Here is a 19148-nt window from a genome sequence, read left to right as displayed (position 1 = left end):
TATTTCGACACTGAACGAATAAAAGTCCATAAAAAGCCTATTTTCCTCAGTTCTAGCCTTTTGTTCCCAAAACTTTCAAATATATATCGATATATCGATATTTCAAGCTCTTTTTAACTTCCCGTCACAGGTTTGAGTTATCGAAAGACAACAGTATTAATGTCTCTTTTGCCATCCGTTCGACCAGGATACATTGCACAAACTCTACTCAGTGTATTTGCGCCCTGTTTAATACGTCTAGTCTCCGACACGTTTCTGCCAAACTTCATACCATCTATGCGAACCTAATGTGGTCAAAGGTAAGGGACTTTAAAAAAAGGACCTACTATAATGGTATGCGGCACTCTTACTTTTTCTAATTGTTCTTTATTATTTGGAGGACTCATTAGTCTATTTTGATAAACCGTTCGGTAATAAACGAATACCTGGCCGAGTACTAAGCGTCCTTTATTCACAATGGCTTCCAGGTTGGTCAGAGTTTTCTTTAAATTTTACTCTCATAAGATGTGTCCACTTCTCGATAGAAATGATACGACCACTTTTTCGAGTTAAATGGAGGCTATTTTCCCAAACAACACAGCATCTGCTTGTCGTATCTAATTCCCTTGAAGCCATGATGATTTTGATCGCTCTGTCTGATTCATGGCATCGGTTATTGCACTTCCAGTGTTCAGATTGGGTCACTCAATTTACTAAAGTGTTGCTCGCTGAATTCTTTTTCTCACTTCTCCGCTTGGTTCCACGAAATATTGCTTCAGTTGTCGATGACCTAAAACTCCAACGTGATTGAATGCTTGTCTAAGAAGTATTCCACCTCCTCTCGTATTCTTGAAAACTTCTTGGATTTTAAATTGTTGAATTCATTTAAAAATAGTCAGAATAGGCTGTGTAAATTGATTAGCATTGGATTTTGATTCAGTTCCGGTCACATAGCAACACCTCTTTTTTGTGATTTTTTTTTCAGTTTTGACAATAGAAAGAAGCAGTGAATTCAGTTTGTTTTAAGTTTTAAGAAAAGATTTAGAGTGAAAACAAATTAAGTAAGCGACCACAGCAAAATTTATAAGCGTTTTATTTGACCGAAGCTATAATTACTTTTGCAGGTAATTTAGTGTTAACAACTGGGTTGAAAACGTAAATTAGCCACCGTAAAGGGTAATCAATGGCTCTGACGAAGGGCTAACGCTCGAAACATCAGCTTTTTTACCCTTTACGGTGGGTAATTTACGTTTTCAACCCAGTTGTTAACACTAAATTACCTGCTGTACTCTCCCACCGACGCAGCACCACAGTTTCTTTAGAAACTTACCCCTTTATAATTCCATTTGTTTTGGTTGGATACGTGACCGATCACGGCTAGCTCGGCGCTACGACCATCCTTTACCATCCTAAGAGATCCTTTTCACCTGACGTCACAGAGTCAATTTCCGCCATGTTGGTACACATTTAAGTCTCGTGTTTCAGTCATTACTATATGCCAACACGGTCCAAATTGATAGTTCAGAAATTCGAAAAGAATTAAATGAATGGCGTCTACTGAAAAATTTTGCCATTCCTTCGTCTGATCCAGACCATGTCGTCCAAATTCCTCTGTTTGATTACGCTAAAAGTCAGAGAGCGTTATCTAAAGAACATCTCGACAATGAGAATCGATCCTGTTTTGATAGGTGGGAAACGCTTCGAGCCTGATTGCTTACCGTCGGCGGAATCGACTCATTTGCTCTGCTATTTTGTTTTCAAGACGAGCTATTATGCGCAAAAAAGCCTTCCGCAATCTTGAGGCCTACAATCAAATCTGGATTATTACCGAGAGGGATAGGACAATAAACTGCGCTGATTGTTTGGGATGTAATGCAGGCCTCAGCGAATCATGTTTGCTCATAGCTAGTGTTCTATTTTACCTTGAGGCCTGGACAATGCAACCTAAGTGCCCTTTGGTACTTACCAGTTCCGCAAACAAGGTGGAATACTCTCGTGTCCGCGATATTAACTTTAAATCCGCTAAGAAAATGAAAGCTGACCTTGATGAAACGATAGAGAATCTCAATGAGGGACTTCAGGTTTCAGAGAACTCAGAAGTCTTCTCTGGAAGTTGCGTTCAAAAACCGGAGGTGCCAGCGCCGACGCAAGTGGAAATAGAAAGTTTGACCTCAGCAAATGCAAAACAAAGCTTGTGTTGCTGAGCTTGGTGCCCCCTGCTGATTCGACCTCGAAGGAAATGTCGATAACCTTTACTCCTGGTTCATCAATTATTTGTTTTTTGGACTCGATTTCTTCCCGTAGCTACCTTTCACGTTCTCCTGCGACACGTTTCAGCTCACGACCTCTGGCTCTCTCTCGTCTCGCTTGGCGGCAACTTCAAGATAGGCTTGAAGCTTTTGGAAAGAAACACATTACTGATGACCTAGATTTTGGGTCGGAAGCAAATCTGGAACGTAACGATCCCACAGTTTAGCCGCTTTTCCGGAGATAAAATGTTTACCACAGACCCTGCCGTGGAAAATTTCCGTACTTCTTCTCGTCGGCCAGTAATAATTGAAGGTATTCTTGCCATATTAATTCCTTTATCACGACCACTTCGGGTCCAACAGCTAAAAATTGCGCATAAAAGCATTTTTTATCATAAACAAAACTTCTGGTCATATGTTTACAGGCCAGTGATGTGCATCAATATGACGGCCAATTAAAATGAGATCACGTGACTGAAAGCGATCTATATTTAACGCACGATCGTGGACTAGCTGTTAACTATACGCACAACAATACGTAAATAAATGACGTGTGAGTTGTAACAGACTGCATCTTTACCGTCAGTTTAGCTGCCAGTTCCTTCTAACAAAATACTACAAACAGTTGGTCATGCGAGTTTAAAAAAAAAACTAAATCATCCGGGTCTTCCAAATCGGTATTACTCTCCATAAAAATACCAGTGTTGTAGCCGCCCAAGGGAAGACCTTTGCCCCTCGAGCAACGCTTCTCTCGTGCTCTCCAAACCTTCTGCACAATTATATGCACAATTGCCTTCAAAAATTTTGCCCATGAAGAAGGAGAATGTTGAATAAATATGTTGGATTTAGAGAAAACCTAAGAATCCATCAAACACAATGTTGAGGGAGGCATTTCAAGTGTATGTGGTTGTACATGCTCCTCCAACATGATGTTGGACAAAACATAACTGATCAGGACTAGAGTATACAGTTGTGACTTAGACGTAACTATCTCTTATTTGGGTGAGCTCAGTGTTCACCTTCAATTCCTCAATTTTTATCTGATCATGTCGATGATCTTTAAAATAAAGAAATTTACATCCAGCTCCCAGGCGGAATAGAAGAGAGAGTCTCTGCCAGAACTCAAACCCGCACCTTTCTATCCCAGGTCCAACGCGCCAAACATTAGCCATAATAACGATTAGACCACAAGGTCACGCGTAAATATTCGTTGATTTTAGCTTTCGTTTGCAATCAAGGAAAGATTTAGAATTGCCCCTGTTTCTGATTTTATCCAGCCTTGTGAATAACCGCATTATTCGTAGAGGCAAAGAGTGCTACCCACAATTTCTGCAGCCGAGTCAGTTTATCAGAAATGTTTGGTGGTAGTTCTTTTAACTGATTGCCCTTTAACCACATGTGATAAAGGATGTCGATGGCAGGTTACCAATATCAATGACATATGGTATTGAAACTTTTTCCATTTTCCTAGCTGATTTGCACGAAGCATATTTTGCTATAACAGGACAAAGTTTCCTTCTACTGGAAAGCACTTTACATGTTTTATCTTTCCCTATGATCTGCTCACCCACTGTTTTCTAATGATACAATACTTTCTTTCCGTATAGCACGTTGGTTTTGTCGATCTCACGATTGCGTTTCTACCTAATTTATGCACAGCTCATTCAAGGTAATTCAATGTAGACGTAAGAGCATTTATGACGATTACAACGAATAAAGGGAAATACAATTTTGTATTAAATATCTACCTAATTTATTTCATTGCATTGTTCATGTTACATTTAGCTGCTAAGAAAATGATTAAGGTTTTACGCCAACTCTGATCTGCCAACTCGATAATAATGTGCATTAACCTTATTTGGCCCTTTGATAACAAAACCGAGGAAAATAAACAAAACAAAACAAAAATGCAAAATACTTGTTTTCGCATCTATCAATTAATCAGTTGATATATACTTACAGTTCAGTTAAGCTGGTCAGGTTGTCAAATATTCCCTCTGGCAACGTTTGGAGCTCATTGTTCGAGACGTCACTATAGTTGGGTTAAAAAGAAGAAAAAAATCAGAAGTCCAGATTAAAGCAATCTATTCTCTCTTCAACATTGGGTAGACCAGCTTCTTCTTGGTTGTGATCGATTCTAAAAGCTGCAGCTTTTCATATATTACCCGCATGTTAAGTTACGATTAATGTTCTTGCTTCTACTCATTATTCCAATACTTATTTCAAGGATTACTCTGTTGTTTTTTGTCAGGCTTGAAAAACAGGTAAGCATGAACAAGTACAATTTATTTGAATTAATTGTCATCAGATTCCCTTTACGATAATGGCCATCTCACTAAAATTTGCCACGCTCTCGACTCTAACTGTCTCTCAATCAGTAGTAGCGACCAAGCACTATTCGGTAGCACGAGTTTGATTCCAGTCGCTGCACCAATATTTGTCAAGGCTTCTTTTTTGAAATTTCTATAGACGCACGGTCAACTTGCAAGGATCCTACCGTCAGTTATTTATCATCCATCGATCAAAGTTTAATTCTTTTCATCTAATTGTGCGCAATGAATAGACCGCTCTGTAAATTCAGTCCTACATAAGGCTAAAAAAAGCAACCGACATGTTACTTTTCTTTGATGATACTGATCAGCTCTCACTCATAGGATAAATAATAAGTTTACTATACAATACTTAATAATTTTTAATAAGGTTAAAATTTAAAATGCCTATGTAATGAGAGAGAAACAACAAAAAACGCCATACGAAACGTATCTGTCGAGCAATGTGGCAGCTTGTTTAACTAAAATGTTCACGTCCTTCAAATTTCACTTTTAAGTGTGTGTTGTTAATGAAATTGTTCGCGTAGCCTCTCTCTGACTTTCCCGGCCAGGTGTGTTCTGAACAAAGTTTTGTTTTGAAGACAAAACCTGGCTTTCTTTATGTACTCAGCGCAATCACAGTTTAAAAATTCAACGATTGAGTAGCATTAGAGAGGCACCTTATTAGCTGCTATTCAGAACTCAAAAAACAACCATTAAGTAACGCTAATGGTTTGTTGAGGTTGCGGCTTACTCAAATCCTCAACAACTACAGGGGTAGCGCAGTGCGAGGTGACAATAATCGAAGCTCCTCTTGGTAGATTTAAACTGATTTAATAACTGATCAAAAGGTCTAGATCAATCGGTTGCGTTTGAGATGAGGGCTCATGAAGATAACGAATATCGAAGATCGTTGACCTTAGTAGCAGTAGCAGTAGAAAAAATAGTAGTAGCTGTAGGTGCAAATTAAGTTGTAGGTTCGAACTGAAATACGATAAATAAATTAGAGTCTAACTTTGCATAGTTGCAACCGTCTCTAACCTATGGAGCCGTTTGTGTTTCTCAGGCCCTTGAATGAAGCAGTCTGGTAAACCAATTTTAGTTGGCAGTGTGGTAAGAAACGGATGCTTAGTTGCTCTTGCCGCAGCAGTTGTGTGTAACATACTGTTCACTGAATTCTTAATGATAAGCATCACCCGAACTAGGTTACGATGTACGAGTGTGAGCCTGAGGACGTGTTGTCACTAAGCCCAGGGTCAGGTGTTTTATCAAACTGTAGGTGTCCAAATACAGGCATGAGCCACAATTAACCAATTGTATGGTTACAGCGAAAACATCGGACAGACCAAACGTCAGTTTGGTAAACGTTTGAAAGAGCATCAAAGAGCTGGTTTTCTTTGGCAAAAAAGAGAATTCAGTAGTAGCTGTAGGTGCAAATTAAGTTGTAGGTTCGAACTGAAATACGATAAATAAAATAGAGTCTAACTTTGCATAAAAGTTGCTGCATGACAAAGGCAGCTTATGAGCAGCACGTTTAAAAATGAGAAAAGAGTTCCTAGGTCAGTGATTTTAATTCAATATTTTCTCGAACATTTACTCTCTTTGAACTCATATTTGTTTTACTCTACTAAGTTGTCCGATCACCGGGCGCGATCAATTTCTGTTCTGCAGTTTTAATTACATAGGTAACGATCTCTTATCTACAAGTTATTGTTCAAATTGGTGGAGATAACTTATCACCAGTCGGAAAGTGCAAATGGCTTTAGTTAAGTTAGGGTAATCGTAATTACATGATACTTGAGGACTATAAATATTATGTAAGGTTTTCCATACATTCCGCCTGTTTGCAACCTATTCTACTGAAATGTGTCTCAAATTTTGCACTGTTGTTTTAATTAGAGAGCTTTGTCCTGGTTTGTGAAACCCAAAAAAAAGATTTAGTCTAGACTTTTCCAGTTCGTCGTGTGACCTGCGTTAATCTTTGCCATCCTTGATCTTTCTGTTTTTTTCTGACCTCTTTAGTTTTTTGCTGCATTCATAAAGTACGGTATTATTTTAAGGTTTCCTTCTTCTACAGACAATACCCTTTAGCAATTTCGACTGCCAAAGAAATGAAATATTTGCTGAAGAGATTTTAACCATCTGTTTATCTAAAGAAAATTGACAGGGGGAGTCACGATAAAAGGCAGCGCAGTGCCATTAGCTTTTCAAGAAATATATTGTTCCATTTCCTAAAATATCATGATATAGCTAGCTGTTCTTTACCTGCTCTATACGACGACGACAGCGACGAAGACGTGGTTATTATTTGTAAATTGGTTATTATTTTTTTGATCAAGATTTGAAATGTTTATGATAACTTTGGGAAAGAAAAATAACGTAAACGCTATACCAGAAGTATCTGCGATCAAGTTCACCTCCGAGTTAGCCAATCAGCGCGTGCGAAAAGCACCATTCACTCGTGTGGTACATAGTAACACTGATTTGCCGGTACGCATCGTGGGGCTGGAGATAGTTGCGAGACGCGGAGATGGGATCGTAATTTGTATCCTTCAGTCGCCAATAGGGTGAGGCATTCTACGCTCAGCCCTCGCCAAGTAAAACTGTTAGGTTTCGTTTTCTTTTTATTCATTATTTCTTGTATGTATTGTCATGTTGGCACCTTGTTTCAGTTTAATGTCTAATCAGATCCTTCCTTGATAAAATTACTTTTTATCATGTGCACACCATGTTTTACATGGGACGCCTGAAGTTCTGACGATGACACTACTACCTTGGTCGAGGTCACCCGTTCCCCTTTTTCACGCCTGCTGGCTTTTGGGGATTTTGTGTCCGGCTTTGATGCATTTCGTCTTCCTCATGCTATCGGACATGCACGCCGCTCAGAACCCGCCGTGTCATTTGGCACCAAACTACGGCCTATCGTGCCATTTTACCGTCCCCTGCGTTCACCTTTAAAAAACGTTTTCCCATGCAGACTTACATTTGATACTTTTTACAACTTTTTCACTTATTAAAGTGTTTCTTCGAGCTAGAAAAGAAATCATTGAATTTGAAAAGGTTTCAGACGTCAAAGAGGTTGAGGTGTGGGGGGGAGGGGTAAATGCTAGACACTCCCATCAAAAAGACATCCGTAAATGAGTAACTTCCGACGGCTTCTTATCTGTTAATGTTAATTGCAATTATTAGCACACGAAAGCAAAGCCATGTTTGTTCCCTGTCATAAATTTTTAACTTAGGTTAGCAGTGTCGAAAAGGAGCAATTCGCATGTTGATGATATAACCTAAATTACTTTATACTTACAGTCTTTTTAAATCTTTCAAGTTGTTGAATATTCCCTTTGGTAACATCTTCAGTTCATTTCCATGCGCTGATCTATAAAGACGATAAAAACTACAAATTTTTTAGCCCAGCAAAGTTTTGATTATTATTCTACTGATCTTTTTTTGCCTTATTCTACTGAAATATGTTTCAAATTTTGCACTGTTGTGTTAATTACAGAGCTTTGTCGTGGTTTGTGAAACCAAAAAACAGTTTAGTCTTAATTTTTCCAATTCGTCAGGTGACCTGCACTAATCTTTGCGATCCTTGACCTTTCTGGTTTTTTCTGGCCTCTTTAATTTTAATGCATTCTAAAGTACTGTATTTTTTATGATTTCCTTATTCTACAGACAGTACCCTTGAGCAGTTTCGACTAACCAAAGAAATAAAATATTTGCTGAAGAGCTTTTCACTATCTGTTTATCTAAAGAAAATTGGCATGGGGAGTCACGATCAGTGGCAGCGCAGTGCCATTAGCTTTTCAGTAAATGTATTGTTACATTGACTAAAAAATATCTTATATTAATGTAGCTGGTTGTTGTTTACCGCCGGCTCTATACGACGACGACAGCCACGAAAACATTGTTATTTTTAAATTGGTTACTAATTTATCCATCAAAATTTGAAATGTTTATGATAACTTTGGGAAAAAGAAACAAAGTAAACGCTATACTTGAAGTAGCTACCGATCATTGTGGCAGCATGGTGAACTAAAAAGTCTTTTATTCAGATTGTTCCCAGGCCTCTTCAAGATAATTGTTCCTCAGAGAGAGAGCGGTATAGCGTATAGTTGTTAACAAATCCTTGACCCCAGCAACTCCTACATGGACCGAACTGTCCCAATCAACTTAGCAATCATATCAAAATATCAAGACAATTTATTTTCAAATAAAAGTGTGCGTGACCAGAAACTTTACCAAATAATTTCTACTGTTAAAAAGTAAGAAAAAAAACACAACCACTCACAAAGTTTCCAAGGACTTTAAGGTCCTAAATACTCCTGGATGAAGACTGCTTAGTTTGTTGTTGTAGATATACCTGTGATTTGATTGGAACGATTGTCAAAAACACAAATAACGCTCTTTGTTTTCTGTTATGAAGGAATCCAATCATAGTCTAAAACCCCAACGCCTTAGTAGCATCATAAATTCAGCTTATTGCAGCACATTTGGAGCTTAGAAGTAGGTAAAGTAAAACTTAATTTTAGTTTATTTTTCTTAGAGGACCCTTTTCATGAACCCTTTTCTGGTGACCTCTTTACTTCGATGAACCTTTAATCTACTGTTCGAACCTTTGATCTACCGTTCTGCCTGGTTTTGCCTTGTAGAATAGTCATGAATGTCAGAATTTACGAATGTTTTTAGCAAGGCGTTGCTAAAAAAAATTGTAAAACATTTTGGCGTTGCTGAAAAAAAATAAGATTTCATTCAGCTGATTCGTGAGTTTTACAGTTCATTGCCGCTAACTGAACACTGAAATGGCTCCCCACGTACTTGCGCAACAGTGTCCATTTTAGACCTAACTGAAATGAAACTTTGCCCTTTATAATTATTATAAACGAGCAATCGCACGTTTCATCGTTCAAACATTAGGATCGATGTAACTAGTGTTTTCAGAAGTTGACGAAGTCGCTGCAAGGCTCGGGCAATTTCTGTACCTTCTGAAAACTACTGTAATATTAATCTTTCATTCTGCTCGGCCCTATGCGATTACCTTTACAGAGTGGGACTATAAATATTATGCTGAATAAATTTTTAATTTAATGCACTTCGCCAACATAACAGATGAATTTTAGCTGTACATCTGCGAATCGAAACAAAAGCTTAATCATTGCAATAATGGATAGTTTTTGGTAAGTTAGTATTTACGTTAAAAATTCAGCACTAGGGCGACGTAAGCTTAGGTGATACCCAGCCAAGTCATTATAAAAAATAATTATATATCAACAATAATCGTACAATAATCGTCATCGCTGGTCATGTTTGGGTTAGTCCTTGACCTTGCCTAAGGTCCCCATCGGGAAGTTCTCTCTAGGGTTTCAGTTCTCGAAGTTTTAGTTGTTATTGAAGTACTTTGTTGTTCATTTCGAATGTCTAGTGAAATCATTTGAGTTAGCGTTCTAAAAATATGTTCACTCTGCCAAGGTCAGTTTTCGCGTAAGCCCAAACATACCTATACTAATAGGATATTTAAGAGCGTGTACTGAGGGCTAAATTTGACAAAAAGACTCAGTCTTTCAGACGAAGAGCCATTTAGAGTCATTGAGCAGAGAGGGAATGAAAGTTTTTGATCAAACTCCCGGTGCCTCCGTTTGCACGAGTTTCTTAAGCTAGTTAACTCCATCAGTCCAACAAATCAAACAACCTTCAATTCGTTAACGGGACTCTGATTAGCCTAAGCTTGGCCGAGACGACCAGCCAGGAAGTATTTTTTCACAGATATTCGACAGTTTTTCCTTGTATAAATTGTAACTCTTGAAAATGAGGTTAGGAATCCTTCTGCGATAGAGGGCCAGTCCTCTAAAATCTTGAATTGAACGCGATGCTCAACGAATTTTCTTGTAATATGCTATTTCCGCAGTCCCCAGTGTTCTCGCGGTTTAAAAATCTGGTGCCGAAATTACGTCTCAAGAACGAGGCCAAGAGCGAAGTCCCTCTCATCGTTAGAAAAAATGGAGTGCTGTGCTGGTGAAAATGAGCGAAAGTTTCACGAAATTTAACCTAATGGAGTGAGTAATAATTAGTGAGAGAGAGGCTATCAACTAAGTAATGGCGGCAAAGGAAAGAAAAAAAAGAGGTGTAACTGTACCATTTTCCGGTGCCTCCGTTTGCACGAGTTTCTTAAGCTAGTTGACTCCACCAGTCCAACAAACTAAATAATCTTAAACTGGGACTCTGACTAGCCTAACTTTGGCCGAGACGACCAGCCAGGAAGTATTTTTCCACAGGTATTCGACAGTTTTTCATTGTGTTAATTGTCACTCGTGACAATGAGGTTGGGAATCCTTCTGCGATAAAGGGCCAGTCCGCTAACATCTTGAATTGAACGCGATGCTCAGCGAATTTGCTTGAAATGAGCCATTTCCGCAATTCCCAGTGTTCTCACGATATTAAAAAAATCTGATGCCGAAATTACGTCGCGAGAACGAGGCTAAGTAGGAAGTCGCTCTCATCAGTAAAAAGAATAAAGTGCCGTGTTAGTGAAAATAAGCGAAACTTTCTAGAAATTCAATGTGGAAGAGAGAAAAGTAATTTGTGGGATGGAGAATATCAGTTGAGTGATGGCGGCAAAGGGAAGAAAAAAGGCAGAACTGTTCCATTTATGCACTGCAGCAATGAAGCAAATAAAACTGGCCGCTTCTGGAAAAGACCACAAAACGTTGTTGGATGCTTAGACGTAGGCCTTCCTTAACATTTCAAAGTTCTTGTCCAGCGTCTGCATGCAGCCTTGCTTCAGTTGTTTTCATGTCATCATTTGAATCTTGCTTTTTTTCTTACTGATTCTTACGTAGCGGGGGCCTATTGTAATTTTCGAAACAAAACATGACGAAACGAATTGGAAATCTATAATTTGCAAAATAAAAAGCTTTATTTTTCCGAAATGAAGATCTGTATTTACGAAAAGAGAATACTCAGCCTATCAGCATGACAAATGCAGCTTCTAAGCAGCGCATTTTAAAATGAGAAAATAATTCCCAGGTAACGCTTTAAAACTTTCCGCAGATATTGTTGACTTTGTGGTAGTTCTTTTAACTGATTACCATCGAACCGCCTGTAATAGAGGATGTCGATGGTAGGTTAGCAATAACTATGACAATAATTATGGCAATTTATTTGTTTATTTTGTTTACCTTACTGCTTTCCATTGAGCATATTTGCTAACAGGGAAACGTCTCACATAACTGAAAGGCCCTCAACATGATTTTTGCTTTACTTATATTCTGCTCACCCAGTATTTTCTAATGAACTAAATAATAAAATTAGTAAATACCTACAGAAAAAGCACTTTGACATTGTGCTTACAGAGATTCGGTCACTCTATTTTTGAATAAAAGTCGCTTTGACTAAAATTTTAATGATCGATTTCTATAATTTACAACAAAAAAAAAAAAAGAAAAAATATTCCCGTGGCCTCCAGTCTCGTAACTCCACAATTTATTTTCTAAATTATTTTCGTCATAAGAGTTAAAAAAAAACTAGCTCATCCAGGTCTTCCACATTGGTATTACTGTCCATCAAAATACTAGTGTTGTAGCTGCCCAAGGGAAGACCTTTGCCCCTCGAGCAACGCTTCTCTCGTGCTCTCCTTCTGCATGTATTCATACTTCGATATATGCACAATTGCCATCAAAAAGTTTGCTCGTGAAGAAGGAGAATGTTAAATAAATATATTTGATCTAGAACAAGCCTAGGAATCCATCAAACACAATGTTGAGGGGGGCATTTCAAGTGTATGTGGTTGTACATGCTCCACCAACATGATGTTGGACAAAACATGTTTGATCAGGACTAGAGTATGCCGTTGTGACTCAGACTTAACTATCCCTTACTTGGCTCTGCTCAGCGTTCACCTTAGATTCTTCAATTTTCATCTGATCATGTCAATAATCTTTAAAATAAATAAATTTACATCCAGCTCCCAGGCAGAATAGAAAAGACAATCTCTGCCCAGGGTCCCAAAGCTAAAAATCGCGCATAAAACCATTTTTTTATCATAAACACAACTTCTGGTCATATGTTTACAGGCAAGTGATGTGTACCAGTATGGCGGCCAATTAAAATGGGATCACGTGACTGAAAACGATCTGTATTTAACACACGATCGTGGACTGGCTGTACGTAAATACATGACGTGTGAGTTGCATCTTTACAGTCAGTTTAGCTGTCAGTTCCTTCTAAAAAAATATTACAAACAGTTGGTCATGCGAGTTAAAAAAAAAAAAACTGGCTCAGGCCGGGTCTTCCAAATTGGTATTACTGTCCATATAAATACCAATGTGGTAGCCGCCCATGGAAAGACCTTTTCCCCTCGAGCAATGCTTCTCTCGTGCTCACGATTGCCATCAAAAATTTTGCCCGTAAAGAAGGAGAATGTTGAATAAATATGTTTGATTTAGAACAAACCTAGGAATCCATCAAACACAATGTTCAGGGAGGCATTTCAAGTGTATGTGATTGTACATGCTCCACCAACATGATGTTGAACAAAACATATTTGATCAGGACTAGAGTATACAGTCGACTCCGATGTAACTATCCATTATTTGGCTGAGCTCAGTGTTCACCTTAGATTCTTCGATTTCCATCTGATCATGTCAATGATCTTTAAAATAAAGAGATTTGCATCCAGCTCCCGGGAAAAATAGAAAAGAGAGTCTCTGCCAGAACTGCTATGTCGCACATGATGGCCTGCGGTTTTGTTACTATTATGCGCACGCATGCCATGTGCGCCTGTCGTTGAATGTAAACCGCCATGTTTCATTAAACCTTGTTGTGTTGTACTAGTTTGATTATTTCAATTCCGCGAGACACAACTGATTGGCGACTAGGATTTAGATCCTACGCAGCAACCAGAGAAACTTCGAGCTTTCGCCACTATGCCGATTGGAAAGATTGAAGCGTTTGACGAAACGAACAACGATTGGAACGCCTATGTGGAACGTGTAGAGCAATAATTCTTCGCCAACGAAATCAAGGACAACAAGCAAGTGGCCGTAATGCTAAGCTTAATGGGAAACAAAATGTATGGATTACTACGCAATTTGGCCGCCCCAGCCAAGCCATCCAGCCTGTATTTCAAGACTATCGTAGAAACACTACAGAAGCATCTGTCACCGAGACCACTGCTCATAGCAGAGCGATTCCGCTTTCACAAAAGGAACCAGCTCGAAGGTGAAACCGTAAGTTCTTACCTGAATTAAAGAAATTGTTGCTGTATTGTGAATTCGGAACTAACTTGAATGTCGCGTTAAGAGATAGACTAGTGTGTGGACTACACAATGAACTTATCCAGAAACGGATGCTCTGCGAGCCAGATTTGCCATTGGTCAAAGCGTCAGAAATTGCCCTAGCAAGGGAAGCGGCAGCGAAAGACACACTATAATTGCAGGGTAACATTAATAAAGAGTCTGAAGTCAACAAAATAAACAAGGATAGCGAAAGAGTTCCTAAAGGGAAAGATGATGTCAAATCAAAATCTCAGTGTTATCGATGTGGGGGTAGTACACACGAGTCAACCGAGTGTTACTTCAGGTATAAAACATGCCGAAAATGCGGAAAATTAGGCCATATCCAAAGAGTATGCCGCTCAGGAAAGAGTCAGAACTCTACCCGAAGACGAAGGGACGAGAACCCCAACCTTCACTCGTTCTAGGTTGATGATGAGCGCGATGATGATAGCTTGGTGGCATCCCTAGAAGTCAACAATGTTAACCATGGGGTAGTTGGTAACGTCATCCGGGTGAAACCAAAAGTTAATGGCCACACACTGAAGATGGAGCTAAACACAGGTTCAGCGATATCTACACTCCCCTTGGAGACGTATAAGGAAACCTTCCCAAACACACCTCTGATTGACACTACCGCTATTTTGAAAACCTACTCATGAGAGGAGATAATACCAGAAGGCAAACTACTTGTTCGCGTGGAATACAACAACCAAGTCAAGGACTTAACGTTACATGTAGTGAAAACACAAGGGCCGGCGTTGTTTGGAAGAGATTGGCTACACAAGATACAACTCGATTGGAAAAGAATCTGTCCTATTTCAAAAGAACAGCCGACACAAGACACCCAGAAGAAATTAGAGAGACTCATAGACTACTATAGTGAGGTGTTTAAGGATGAAATCGGTACATGTAAGTCAGCCAAGGTGAAACTCGCGTTGAAGGAAGGCAGTCAACCAAAGTTTTTTAAAGCAAGGCCTGTCCCATATGCCATGAAACCTAAGGTCGAGGTGGAGCTGAAACGTCTAGAAAAAGAAGGCATACTAAGAAAGGTCAAATTCAGCGATTGGGCGACGCCTATTGTGCCAGTTGCCAAATCAAACGGCACAGTTCGAATTTGTGGCGACTATAAGACCGCAGTTAAACCCCAGCTTCAGACAGAAGAGTACCCACTCCCACGCATCGATGACAGATTCGCTAAGCTAGCAGGAGGGCAGAAGTTCACCAAGATTGACCTCAGACAGGCCTACCATCAGATGGATGTGGAGGAAGAGTCACAAGAGTACTTGACGATTAACACCCATCAGGGGTTGTACCGATACAACCGCCTGGTATTCGGGATCACTTAAGCCCCAGCAGTTTGGCAGAGATCTATGGATCAAATCTTAGAAGGGGTCGAAGGAACTAATTGTATCTTAGACGACATGATTATCACAGGAAAAGATGACAAAGAGCACCTTGAAAATCTGGTGGAGGTACTGAAGAGGCTACAGGCAAGTGGCCTACGAACAAACCGCGAGTAGTGCGAGTTTTTCCAGACGAAGATCACTTACTATGGACACGAAGTAGATCGGCACGGGTTACACAAGACTCAAGAGAAAATTCATGCAGTTGTTAATGCCCCAAGATCAGAGAATGTCCAGCAACTCCGTTCATTCTTAGGCCTGGTAAACTACTACCAAAAGTTCTTGCCAAACTTTGCCACCACACTCAATCCCCTTAATGGACTATTGGAGCAAGGAAACGATGGAAGTGGACCACAGAGTGCGAAGAAGGCCTTCCACTCAGTAAAGAAACAGAAAGGAACTACTCCCAAATTGATAAAGAAGCCCTAGCCTTGGTTTGGGGAGTCAAGAAATTCCACCTTTACCTGTGTGGTCGTCATTTTACACTCGTGACAGATCATGAGCCCTTGACCTCAATTTTTAATCCTAAGAAAGGAATACCAGCAATGACAGTTGCTCGCTTGCAACGTTATGCGTTGTTTCTAGCAGGGTTGAATACAGTATTGAGTACAAGAACACAACCCAACATGGAAACGCGGATGGATTGTCACGCCTACCTCTAAAGAAAGCCTGTGACAAGGAAGTGGTTGACCCAGTGGAGATTTTTCAAGTATCCTAGATAGAAGTGCTGCCAGTCAACGCAGATATGATCCGTGAAGCAATTCAGAGAGATCCGGTTTTGACACTTGTGATGGAAAACACAAAGCAAGGGTGGCCAACTGTTAGTGAGAAGGAGCTGGAGCCATTTCAGAGGGAGAAAGATGAGCTCACCATACAGGATGGCTGCCTTATGTGGGGCTCACGAGTGGTAATCCCACCCAAGCACCAGGCAAAACTGTTAGTTGAGCTCCATGAAGGCCACCTTGGAATCGTTAAGATGAAGGCCTTGGCCAGGAGCTGCACGTGGTAGCCAGGGATGGACAAAGCAATTGAAGAAGTAGCAAAGGAGTGCACTGGCTGTCAACTTACCCAGAACAACCCTAAGACCGCTCCATTCCACTCATGGGAGTGGCCGGTACGACCATGGCAACGCATCAACATTGACTTTGCTTGCCCATTCTTAGGCAGAAGCCAGAACAGCTTGTAAGCGATAATGGACCTCAATTCATAACAGATGAATTCGGAGAATTCATGCGAAGTAATGGTAGTAAGCACATAAAGTCAGCTCTGTACCGCCCAGCCACAAATGGATTGGCTGAACGTTCTGTACAGACATTCAAGCAAGCTCTCCACGCAGCGCTGGCGGAAAAGAAATCTATCTCTTAGAAGCTGGCAAACTTTTTGCTGGCCTACAGATCAACCCCACATGCATTGACTTGAGAGACACCAGCCGTGCTCCTCATGGGGAGAAACATCAGGACAAGGCTTGATATACTGAAGCCTAACTTACGGAAGCGAGTGGAAGACAAACAACAAGATCAAGAGTTACGGTCAATTCACAGCCCTGCCAGAAAGCTAGAGTTAGGCCAAGCTGTGGTTGCCCGAAACTACAGAGCTGGAAACAAGTGGGTTCCGGAGATCATCACAGCTCACTCGGGACCCTTGTCATATGAAGTCAAGGTCGCACCCAATACAGTATGGCGACGGCATGTTGATCAACTCAGAGAGTCTGCAGTGACTCCAAAATTTAATAAGGAACAGCACACACTGCGATTAAACCCAGCGGTGTTGGCAGCAACACCACAATCAGCAAGTAGCCAGGAGAATGAAGAATTACAGGCTCCCACTACGAGTGGCATGGAGGAACCATGGACCAAAGATACACATGTGGACAACACCCCTGACAACCCTCCCAGCAGCCAAAGCGAGACCATGGTTACCAGTCCGGCAACACCACCATGCAGACATTATCCCCTTCGGCTACGGAAGCCACCAGAGAGACCGAACCTGTAACTGAACTGAACTTGTGCGTTATTAATAGAATGTGATTTAAGGGGGGAGGAATGCTATGTCGCACATGATAGTCTGCGGTTTTGTCACTATTATGCGCACGCATGCGATGTGCGCCTGTCGTTGAATGTAAGCCGCCATGTTTGATTAAACCTTGTTGTGTTTTAAAAGTTTGATTCATTCAATTCCGCGAGACACAACAAGAACTTAAACCCGCACCTTTCTATCCCAGGTCCAACGTGCCAAACATTAGCCATAATAACGATAAGACCACAAGGTCACGCGCAAATATTGATTTTACCTTTCATATGCTGCATAATGATAAAATATTTATCAACCAGTTTACAATTATTGGTAAACAAGCTAACTGGAAGCTGGTCATCATGTTGGTTCGTAATAATCCCGATAAGTGATGAACCGATGATTGCGATCATTTCTTAAACAGCAGTTGCTAAAACCAAACATTCATTATCGATGTTTCATATAATCATATGTCAAAATAATTCAGCAGTTTAGCTCAGAAACAATGCAAGATCAGCGAATACCAAGCCAAATCGTTATCGAAAATTGTTATATATTAGTTATATCTGATACGAACTTAAGAAAGTGTTTCGTTTGCAATCAAGGAAAGATTTAGAATTGCCCCTGTTTCTGATTTTATCCAGTCTTGTTAATAACCGCATTATTCATAGAGCCGAAGAGTGCTACCCACAATTTCTGCAGCCGAGTCAATTAAAAATGTTTGGTGGTAGTTCTTTTAACTGATTGCCCTTTAACCACATGGGATAAAGGATGTCGATGGCAGGTTAGTAATAACAATGACATATAGTATTGAAACGTTTTACATTTTCTTTCAGTATCATCATTTTGTTCCTTGCTGATTTGCACAAAGCATAACAGGACAACGTTTCCTTCTATTGGAAAGCACTTTACATGTTTTATCCTTCCCTATGATCCGCTCACCCACTGTTTTCCAAAGATAAAATACTTTCTTTCCGTATAGCACGTTGGCTTTGTCGATCTCACGATCGCGTTTCTACCCAATTTATGCACAGCTCATCCAAGGTAATTTAGGGTAGACGTAAGGGCATTCATGACGATTACAACGAATAAAAAAATATTTGTTGTATTAATTATATGCTTAATTTATTTCATTGCAATGTTCATGTTACATTTGGCTGTTAAGAAAATAATTAACGTATTACGCCAACTCTGATCTGCCAACTCGTTAATTATGTGGATCAACCCTATTTGGCTCGTGATAACAAAACCGAGGAAAATAAACAAAACAAAACAAAAATGCAAAAAACTTGTTTTTGCATCTATCAATTTATCAGTTGATATATACTTACAGATCAGTTAAGCTGGTCAGGCTGTCAAATATTCCCTCTGGCAACGTTTGGAGCTCGTTGTCGTAGAGGGCACTATAGTTGGGTTAAAAAGAAGAAAAAAATCAGAAGTTCAGACTAAAACAGTCTATTCTCTCTTCAACATTGGGTAGACCAGTTTCTTCTTGGTTGTGATCGATTCTAAAAGCTGCAGCTAGTCATTCATTACTCGCATGTTAAGTTACAACTAACGTTCTTGCTTCTACTCATTATTCCAATACTTATTTCAAAGATTACTCTGTTATTTATTGTCAGGCTTGAATAACAGGTAAGCATGAACAAGTACAATTTATTTGAATTAATTTTCATCAGATTCCCTTACGATAATGGCGAGCTCACTAAAATTTGCCACGCTCTCGACTCTTACTGTCTCTCAGTCGGTAGTAGCGACCAAGCACTATTCGATAGCACGAGTTTGAATCCAGTCGCAGCACGAATATTTGTTATGCTTCTTTTTTGAAATTTCTATTGACGCACGGTCAACTTGCAAGGATCCTACCCTCAGTAAGTTATCATCCTTGGTCAAAGTTTAATTCTCTTACATAAGGCTAAGTAAAACTGT

General features: G+C 39.8%; 1 protein-coding gene across 1 annotated transcript; it reads left to right on the top strand.

The window, feature by feature from the left end:
* The first annotated feature begins 15954 nt into the window (after positions 1–15954).
* On the top strand, positions 15955–16574 carry LOC149049791 (uncharacterized). The gene is made up of 2 exons (XM_089191540.1): positions 15955–16145; positions 16373–16574. Exons 1-2 carry the CDS (start codon positions 15955–15957, stop codon positions 16572–16574), a joined length of 393 nt encoding a protein of 130 aa, XP_089047666.1.
* The last annotated feature ends 2574 nt before the right edge of the window (positions 16575–19148 follow it).

Source organism: Pocillopora damicornis, chromosome 2, assembly GCF_964200805.1.
Source record: "Pocillopora damicornis chromosome 2, jaPocDami1.2, whole genome shotgun sequence".
Lineage (NCBI taxonomy): Eukaryota > Metazoa > Cnidaria > Anthozoa > Scleractinia > Pocilloporidae > Pocillopora > Pocillopora damicornis.
This window is presented reverse-complemented; position numbering and strand designations above follow the sequence as displayed.